At 29.3% G+C, this 9,657-nt stretch overlaps 2 protein-coding genes across 7 annotated transcripts; one reads left to right on the top strand and one right to left on the bottom strand.

The window, feature by feature from the left end:
- The first annotated feature begins 21 nt into the window (after positions 1-21).
- LOC130893254 (xylosylprotein 4-beta-galactosyltransferase) lies at positions 22-3,027 on the top strand. 4 transcript variants are annotated; one of them, XM_057799195.1, is made up of 5 exons: positions 22-393; positions 450-601; positions 657-1,077; positions 1,132-1,548; positions 2,868-3,027. In XM_057799195.1, exons 2-4 carry the CDS (start codon positions 472-474, stop codon positions 1,532-1,534), a joined length of 954 nt encoding a protein of 317 aa, XP_057655178.1. In that variant the 5' UTR covers positions 22-393; positions 450-471; the 3' UTR covers positions 1,535-1,548; positions 2,868-3,027. The 4 variants fall into 4 exon arrangements, with proteins under 4 accessions (XP_057655178.1, XP_057655177.1, XP_057655176.1 ...); XM_057799193.1 differs by having other exon boundaries at positions 30-219; positions 287-393; positions 1,132-3,027; XM_057799194.1 differs by having other exon boundaries at positions 23-601; positions 1,132-3,027.
- Positions 3,028-3,552: 525 nt separating this feature from the next.
- On the bottom strand, positions 3,553-9,397 carry LOC130893255 (nicotinamide/nicotinic acid mononucleotide adenylyltransferase 1). Of its 3 annotated transcripts, none has more exons than XM_057799197.1 (6): positions 9,153-9,397; positions 8,803-9,026; positions 8,567-8,749; positions 8,366-8,467; positions 7,078-7,235; positions 3,553-5,887 (listed from the first exon to the last, which is right to left on the bottom strand). In XM_057799197.1, exons 1-6 carry the CDS (start codon positions 9,235-9,237, stop codon positions 5,413-5,415), a joined length of 1,227 nt encoding a protein of 408 aa, XP_057655180.1. In that variant the 5' UTR covers positions 9,238-9,397; the 3' UTR covers positions 3,553-5,412. The 3 variants fall into 3 exon arrangements, with proteins under 3 accessions (XP_057655180.1, XP_057655181.1, XP_057655182.1); XM_057799198.1 differs by having other exon boundaries at positions 3,553-3,786; positions 9,153-9,390; XM_057799199.1 differs by having other exon boundaries at positions 3,553-3,790; positions 9,153-9,390.
- Between the last annotated feature and the right edge of the window lie 260 nt (positions 9,398-9,657).

Here is a 9,657-nt window from a genome sequence, read left to right on the forward strand (position 1 = left end):
ATTATTTAATTTAATTCAATCAATACTAAGAAAATTACCAAAAATTGCACAATATTATAAATTTTTTCGAAAAGTTTATAATGTTTTATTATGTTGTAATATTATGGTGTGATGCCATAAAATAGAAAAAAAACATAGTTTAGGTGTACGTAACTTTAATAAATTTCAATAGTAGTCCTTTTGTATCATTTTTAGACATTTTTCTGTAAGTTCAGGAGTGTAAGTAAAGAAGCTCAATTTTATTTTCTATTGATTTCAATGAATTTTCAATGCATTTTATTTAAAGGAGTTTGGTAATATTATTGATAAATTAAAATTTGAATTGAAGAAAATGTATGTGGATGTATTCAATGGTAGGTCACATTAACGAAAAGAAGAAACTGTCAATTTTAGGTTAATATTTTCAAAATCTGTAGACATAAATTTTATAAATTATCTATTTTAAATAGGTATATACAATGAAAAACCATTATGAAGATACATAAAATGTCAATATCCCGTGTTAATACGTTAAAACTTTCTTATCAGTATTATTTAATGCTTTTTCTATGCATTATGTTCAGTTTTTCGGCGATATTAAGCTTATATGCTTTAACTAATGGTAAGTACAAGTTTCCAGTAATTGTAATTGAAGTTGACTACATAACTTCTTTTAGATTTAGATAAATGTAATTGTTCTAAGGAAAAAACCCTGTACACCACATACACTTCAAAAAAATTAATTAGTTCAATGCACAAATTAGCAATATTAGTCCCATATAAAGAAAGATTCGAAGAACTCATGGAATTCGCGCCGTACATGTATAACTTTCTGAATAGGCAAAAAGTAAATTTTGATATTATTATTTTAAATCAAGTAGATCAATATAGGTTTAATAGAGCGTCACTTATAAATGCGGGGTTTCTAGAAGTAAGAGCTAATTACGATTATATCGCTATGCACGACGTCGATTTGTTACCTCTAAATCCGCAACTGTTGTATTCATATCCAGAACAACCCATTCATTTAGCAGCTCCAACTCTTCATCCTCGATATCATTATGAGAAGTTTATTGGAGGTATTTTGTTAATTAATAAGTGAGTAGATTAAACATTTAGTTACTTTAATCACCATATACGTTTTATTTTCAGGAAGCAATTCGAATTAGTCAATGGTTTATCTAATAGATATTGGGGTTGGGGGTTAGAAGATGACGAATTTTATGTACGCCTAAGAGATGCGCACATAAATATTACAAGACCAGTAAATATTACTACAGGAATAGATGGTACTTTTAGACACGTTCATGGTAAAGAAAGAAAAAGGGATACAGTGAAATGTTACAATCAACGTGAAGTAACTAGACGTAGGGATCGTCAGACTGGTCTACATGATGTCAATTACACTGTATTGAGTAATATAAACATGGAAATACAAGGAGCTCCGTTAATAGTGATTAATATTCGATTGTTCTGTAATTACAGTGCTACTCCTTGGTGCGATTGCTCTAAATCAACAGAATTTAGTGTAAAACAGAAAAAATCCAGTGAATGACCTGTATTTTAATAGTAAGTGTTTTTGAGATTATGTGCTGCTCAAATTATCTTAATACTAGAAAAAGTATGAAAATCTGTGTGCATATATGTAGTAAAAAGATAATTTGTAATCATCTTGCCAAAAAAATTATGTTTTCATATAGAAACAACTGAGATTAAAAAAGAGTCCTCTATATTAGAACCTTCTTTGTATGGGGCGTTAACTGAATTATAATATTTTGGAACTTTTAATTTACAAATTAGGTATAAAATGATGCAGATGAAGTAGATCAACTTTTATATATTTTTGATGATTTGATGCATTTCTCGGTTTATTTGTTGTTTGAAATAATTGAAAATTAGTGGATAAAACTAACATTTCATTTTGTTACACCTTTGATATGATCGCACTACTGCTCCATAACATGGTGTAATTCCTTGTTTGGATAGTACATATCTAATAAGAAGTCTTTAATCAAGTTATACGATAAAAAGTCCATATACAAAGGTATTATAGCTTCTGAGGGATAGGGTCTTTGATTGGGGTTCTACATTAGCTTCCCTTGTGAGACAATGAATTTTTATTGTAATCTTCACTTGAAGTATTGTTTTTTTCATTCTCATTACCATCCTGTGGTCGGTTTTTCAGTTTTATAATCTTTATCTAAGGAAACTAATTCTTCTAAGTAATTTAGATTTTCCTCGCCGTTTTGTGGTTCATCAATATTATAAAATCGTTTTCTGTTATGAAAAATTTTTACTCACTATGTTGCCATGTTTGGGAAGAGAATTTAGGCAGCTTTTAAGGAAATTATATTCTCAAGGAATCCTGTGTATACTATCAAGGATTGCAAATCTGTGCACAGTTTTTCAGGAATTACAAACAATGTAATTTGTACTTTTATTGTGTATACAGTTTATTTTCAATGTTTTTATATAATTTTACATAATTTACAGCCAGTTTTTGATGTAGATTCAAGCAAGAACTGGTCAAATTTTCTGATATTGTATTTTTTTAAATAAAAGTTTTCAAAAAATTACTTTTAGTAAAATAATTATCAAATAACAATTAAAAATCAATTTTCAATATATGAAAAATTATTTTTCTGGGTCTTTCTTTTTGGAAATAATGCAAGTTTGTCCCAAAAATGGTCTTTAAGAGCCCTATTGTTTATAGAAAATCGATTAGGTCCAAAATTTTAATAAAAGACCTTTCCAAGTCCAACTTTTTTAAGAAAAAACCTTTAAAATTTTATATTTTCGACAAAAAGTATTTAACTTAAAGCTGTTTTTATATATATTTAAAATGGATAAAAAGACTCTTTTAAATCTAAATTTGTATATTATTTTAGAGATAATGGTTTTTCAAGTTTAAACTAATAGAAAAAACCCATCGAAACTTAACATCGAAAGACATAACTTCCAAGTCTAATTGCATATTTCTGTGATAAAATCTTTTTTATAAGCAAAATTTTTAAAAATAAAATAATAAAAATTTTATTTTTCCAAAAATGGCCTTTCTAGATCTAATTTTCACCCAAAAATATAATAAAAATTCACTTACAGGACGATTTTCAATTTGCCTTCTTAAAAACGGAAATTCTATTCTTCATGCATTCCCACTTTTTCCGATTCTTCATTTTTTAATGAATTTATTAATCGATTTCGATTCTTATAAAACGCTTTTCGAAGTCATTAAAAGCAGCCAAGGGAATCATTTGGTTCAATAATAAAATTCATGCATTTCCATCAAAAAAAGTGAAGGGAAACATTACTTTTCTCGATTCTTTTCGAAAGATTAAAAAAACAAGAGAATGTAGAATCCTGCAAATGTATAGACTTATGTTTGTCTGGATTGATAGTCTACTGGTCTAGTCAATCATCGTAAATAAGAAAATCTGTGAAGACTAAGCGGTTGTATTTCCAAATTAATCTTCAACAAGTAAATTTATCTTCAAGTCTACATGATTCTCTTAGAGATCTGATAGGCGAGTTTACAAGGAAAACATTGCTTTTTTAATAAAAAAAATAATAAACTAGGGATTAAAACGTTTTATTGTATAAACAAAACAACAAAATATAAAATTTAAGCACTATATAACATTAAAAAACAAGGAACAATTTTTGTTGAACAGATAATTTATAGATTTGGTAAATATTTGTGATGTATCTTGATAATAAATGACTTAAGATGCAAGAAATGTATCGATAAACAAGCATTATAACCACAGAAAAATGTCTACTAAAGAAGACATGCAGGTTGTACTAAGACTGTCTGAAAGAGAAAACAAACATGCTATAAACCGATATTCAAAAAAAGTTTTGTAACATAGTAGTCAAATTTGGTAGCGAAGCTACAAAAATTAAGATAAAGCTTAAAATTGGTACGAATGTTCATGAAAAATATATTTTGAGAAGTCCACATTGAAACTACACTTGAAAAAATAATTTATTAGTACAGGAGATTTTAACATTCATTTAAATAGTATTTCGAACATTTTTTTACTATATACTAATTTTCTTATCATTATATGTCGCGAAATTGAACGGATTAAAGCTTTAAAAACGAGTTATAAAAAGGACACATCTATATATCGAGGTGTAATTTCCAAAAAAATATTGTAACACTTCACGGAAAAAATAAAATTTGACGCTGCTTTTATACGATTCTTATAGATATTCATCGAAATATTTATGAAATAATATAGAATATTCGATAGCTGAGTAGTCGTATAAACAAAAGACTAGTTACGGAAAGAAAGAAGAATAATTAGATAAAATTTAAATAATTTGATTGAAAAAAAGTTGGAATATATAAAATCCTCTAATTTGACACTTAACCTTAACAAAGTCATAATATTGCATAATAATGGCTGCCAAAACAAAAAATGTTGACACCGATATAAAAATTATAGAGAGCGGATATACACTATGAATCAATCAATTGAGCTTCATCTGCGCATGCTTTTGATCTCAATATATTGCGTCATGCATTCCACGGCCTCTTGCTCCATATCAAACCAGTTTAAATATTTGCAAAAAGAGAAGTTCTTCGATTGAAAACTTTTGTACCTAACACATGCAGAAAAGAGTATTTTCTTCTCAATGTTCAAAGTTGTAAATCCATTTTCTATTGGTTAATGCGCCTAATCACTTCAAGTGAGTCGATATTGTAGTGATATTTGTTGTTGAAAATTGAGAAGAATACTAAAAAAACCAAAGATTATAAAACTTGACGCTTTACTAATCATTGACCGCTTCTAAATAATAATTTCAAAGACTCCTGAATATTCGATAGTTGCATAATCATGTTAGCAAAGGCCGGGTTACTGAAGAAAGAAGAATAACCTATCTAACGTCAAAAAAGTTTAAAGTATGATTAATATTTTGATTTAAATGAATGGAATACTAAACATTTTCTGTTTATCACTATTTTCACATTCATCTAGCATGCAAACTAAATATAAATAACAATTCCCAGCTATAAATCTACGTAATCATGCATACAAATTACAAGGACATAATATAGACGAAAATATAGGCACAATTAAAATATAACAGTTGACATTTACAAATGTCATACGTCAATTAAATAAACAAATAATTGTTAGATCAAAAGATATGATAAAATACTCCAACTTAACCCTAAAAATGATGATAATTTATGAAAATAATCAATTAAGAAACATTTTATATCAATGCGTGCCCTGCATCCTCCACCACGACAACATTTCAGTCTCGTATAATGAATTGCAAATGTTGAAAAAGTTAAAAGGCTCTAAACTAATGAATAGGGAGAGAACTATTGGAAAAATCGTTTGGAAGGGTGAAATTTAAATTAATTCTCATACTATTGCTGCAGCGAGTAAATCGAAATTTGTAAAGTTTATTAACCAATTAAACTATAGTTTCAACGTTACTAATAACCTGTATACCGTGTTTAGTGAAAATGAATTTTATGAGGTTTTCGTCAAAACTTTTACACTCTTTTAAACCAGAATTGACGTCGCCGCGTTTCGAATTATCCGTACTGTCGATTTCGTTACAATTTGTTATACTTTTACAAGTTTTCAAACTTTTATTAGTATCATCACTTTTTCCTTCGTCGTTTTTACATACCTCTTTATCAAGTCGACTATCGCAAACGGTTTTGTGTGTACCACTACTGTCTGTTATAATTTTAACAGCTTGACCGGGATGTTTCAAGTTAGTTTTCGAAAATTTCTCGATATCGAAACTTTTGTCTATCTGTTGTCTAGTAAAAATGTTATTATTGCAAATATTCATGCAATTTCTTGGACTTGGTGAATCCATTAAAGCGTCTGAGGGTGAAGGTGTGAGAAACATCGAATTAGCAATGTGCATATACTTACTATTTCACAAGCAGCAGTTGAAAGAGGAACAATATTATAAAGTTATTGATAAAACACCAGATTTTCTTCTTTTTGACAAAATAATTCAAGATACTTATTCACTATTATATAAGCATGAAATTTGGGTTACCCTGTATTCTTATTCTATCAAGTGAGTGTAGTTATTCACACAACTAGTTAAGCCCAAGCAAATCAGTTTATCACGGTTTGCTTATATCAGGCTTAGACTTAGACCAAACCAGGATATCCCGGGGTGTATTTGTTTCTTATCAGGCACAAACAGTTGGGAATAGACATTACCAGGACATCCTGACGCCTACTTTTCTCTTATTAGGCTCAATCAATTTAGAATATGTCAAACTAGGATATCCTGAGGTGTTTTTGTTTGTATGAGGCTACCCTAGTGAAATCTAGGTTAAACCAGAACATCCCGAGGTGTACTTGTTTCTTAACAGGCTCAAACAGTTTAGAATAGGCCCAGCCAGAACATCCTGAGAGGTATTTGTTTCTTAGCATGCTTAAACAGAGGAGAATAGACATTATGAGATATATTTATTTATTATTAGGCTAAAACAGTTGAAAACAAGCCATTTCCGGATATCTTGAGGTGTATTTGTTTCTCATCAGGCTCAAACACGAACATCTTATTTCTTTTCATTTAATACTAGGCTGATTTATTCTAGGGTGTCCTTGTTTCTTATCAGACTCCCCCCAGTTGAGCCTAGGGAAAACCAGCTAACCCTGTCTTGTAATTATTCATATCAACATTAATCAGTTGATCCTGACTGAACTGATATCTCCTTTTCACTATAATATAGATCATTTTGGACTAGTCTAAACCAATTCATATTATGCAACAATAAGAAGAGACTGGTTTATTTAAGAACAATACAGGACTACAACTGCTAAAATTTTGCTCCAAAATAACACATTAGAGTTAGAGGTATGAATTGGTGGATAGTTATATAGGCAACTGTATGGTAACTTCTAAGATCTTCACGACATACCAGTTCAGAAGTGGGACAATACCAAAGGGGGGACATTCATTATTGAATATCCTCAACGAAAAACTTAGCAAAGTTAAATTATTCAGTTATATTATTAATAAACCTATTTTTTTCTTAAATATCTCTCTAAGTAACCCCTATTTTTTTATTAGCGCTGTTTATATGCAAAAAATTACACTTACGTTGTTTTTTGTGAACCATACAAGCTGTTTTTATATATGTAATCTAATACACGATCAGGGAGGATGTATTTTACAGATTCATTTCTTCTAAGGGCTCTTCTTACTCGTGTAGAACTTATTTCGTTTGTTATCCATTCCGTTACAATTGTGATGTTCGACTAAAAATGGAAGTACTCAAATTTCAATATATCGATTCAATTTAGTTATAAGTTAGGTCCAATCAAACACTTAATTTATTTTCTAGAATAAAAGTCTGGACCGTTTTCGTAATGTTACAAGGAATGGTCCATCAAATGTTTTCATTCAATAGGAAATAAGTTTCCGGTGACATTTGTTGTGAAACAACCTCAAAACAACTTTTATAGAGGGTGTTTTATAGTCTGTTGGATATTTCATTTTTTATTCGTCCAGCAACACTTTATTGATATCCCTGTACAAATAAATTGGGTTTTAACGCTAATTAGTACGTTTGGGCTTATGTTAAAGGTTTTGCCATCAATTTCAGGATTGAAAATTGTTTATTTTTCTTCTCGCCTTCTGGTCAATTTCCAGAAGCTTTTCACAATACAGTTACACCACAACTTTGCCACTTCTTGGACTTATTTTCCTTTGTGTCCACATGTTCCTTTAGTTTGTAGAAACAATCATCTTGAAATTCTTGATGCTTTTGCCATCATTTTCTGAGTTCTTGCCTTCCGTTTAACTTCCAAAAGCTTTTCCCATATAGTTAAGATATATCACAACCCTGCAAGTTCATTGAAGGTCTGTGCTTGTCTTTCTTGTATTTATTTTTCTATTTCTCATACTTGAAGTTGTTTTCCTTTTGTGTACACATTTTACTTTGTTTTTAAAAACAATAATCTTCAATCTTGAAATGATTAATGCCATTTCTTGTACCAATTTGTTATCCTTTAGAGCCTATTTTTTAAAAAAATTATGATCCTAAATATTAAGTTGTTCTCAAAACTGTTGGAAAACTTTTTTCCTCACCAAAAGTAAAAGTTAGGCAAAACACAATATGACAACGAAAAAAGACTTCACTTTACCCAATGATTTTGATATTCATGTTCATGAAAATAGACAAAAAAACAAAAGAATAATAATAATAATAATAATAATAATAATAATAATAATAATAATAATAATAATAATGAAAGATGAAATAAAAATATTTGAAAACCCTTAGATAAAGCCTGAATGATTAACAAGGTAATATTTCTAAAACATACATCTTCAATTAATACTAAGAAATTTCCTGCTCTGTTTAAAATATAAAAATAATTCTTACCATGTATTTTGTGAGTATGTCTGAATTATAAATAAACTCAGCTGGATTCGAGTTACTTCTAGATATAACAACAAGACCGTGCATTCCAACAATTTCTTCAATCTAAAATGAAGTGAGTACAAATCTTCCTCCAACAATCAAGCTTATCATCAAAACTACCCTAACAAACATATCAATATATTATAATTATGTTTTACTTACATCTTCCTCGGCCCATAAGCCAGGAGTACCAAATGATTCCAATAAATCCGCTCCGCAGAGTAATTTAACGGTAACTGGTCCAGTACCACCATTTTTTACATTTTCAGGTATCCATTTTAACTCATTTTCATTTATATCATAATTACCATTAAAATTTTGGTTCACAACTGCATTTACATTATTCTGAAAAAGTTAGTTATAGGAAAGTAAGGCTACGTATACACTAATATAATTACTTGATGATATTGTAATACTTGTCGCGTTTTCGTCCAAGATTCTTGTCCACATTCCCAATCCGATAACCTAACCCAATCATGATTTTCTAAAGCTAATTTCAACATTTCTAATCGATGTGTTGATGATAAAAGTTCATTTTTACCGTATGCGTCATGAACTGGGGAAATTACACCACCTTGTACAGTTTGTTGGCCCATACGATTCAGATGATCCCTAGCAATTTCTTAAATGGAAATTAGTCAGTAACAATTGTTAAAGTAAACTGAGAATATTAAAATACCAATATAATTTCATCATTTCTGTTGATAAACAATTTATTTTATAATAAATATACTATAATTCCTCTTACCAAACATTCTCAAGTGCATATTCGTAGGTGGATTGAAAGAACCACACGATAATAATATAACATTTGCTGGAACAAACGTTCCCATTTTTTAAATCTACTTTATTACGTTATTATAATGAATTAAATAAATTAATAATCACAACATTGAGAATACATCCCTTCTATAAATTTGTTATTTTAACTGACATGTTTTCTATGGAAAATTGACTCATACTTCATATGAATGAGAGAGAGAGAATCAAGTCAACTTAAAAATCATGTGATCAAAATAGTGGGTGCGTTTCACTAAGTATTCAAAACGTACGCCGTTCCATATAATAACTACGATATTCCATGTCAAGTGGTTCGAAGTGAGCGTTGAAAAAATTAGCGAAATTTTATTTTTTGATGCGATAAGGGATACTCTAGAAGTAATGAATAATCACTATTTTACTATTACAAATAGAGTGCTTCAAAATCCATTCCTCTTAGGTCTATGATTGTAAAGCTTGGAACTAAGTGGAAC

This window comes from Diorhabda carinulata, chromosome 4 (assembly GCF_026250575.1).
Source record: "Diorhabda carinulata isolate Delta chromosome 4, icDioCari1.1, whole genome shotgun sequence".
In the NCBI taxonomy this organism is placed as follows: Eukaryota; Metazoa; Arthropoda; class Insecta; order Coleoptera; family Chrysomelidae; genus Diorhabda; species Diorhabda carinulata.

Bases quoted from the DNA above. Each gene is read 5' to 3' on its own strand.
- LOC130893254 (XM_057799195.1), top strand. From the start codon at position 472: ATGAAGATACATAAAATGTCAATATCCCGTGTTAATACGTTAAAACTT. The intron at 602-656 runs GTAAGTACAAGT...AACTTCTTTTAG, and splicing joins CTTATATGCTTTAACTAATG to ATTTAGATAAATGTAATTGT. The intron at 1,078-1,131 runs GTGAGTAGATTA...TTTTATTTTCAG, and splicing joins GGTATTTTGTTAATTAATAA to GAAGCAATTCGAATTAGTCA.
- LOC130893255 (XM_057799197.1), bottom strand. From the start codon at position 9,237: ATGGGAACGTTTGTTCCAGCAAATGTTATATTATTATCGTGTGGTTCT. The intron at 8,750-8,802 runs GTAATTATATTA...TAACTTTTTCAG, and splicing joins AAGTATTACAATATCATCAA to AATAATGTAAATGCAGTTGT. The intron at 7,236-8,365 runs GTAAGAATTATT...TTCCATTTTTAG, and splicing joins ACATACTCACAAAATACATG to TCGAACATCACAATTGTAAC.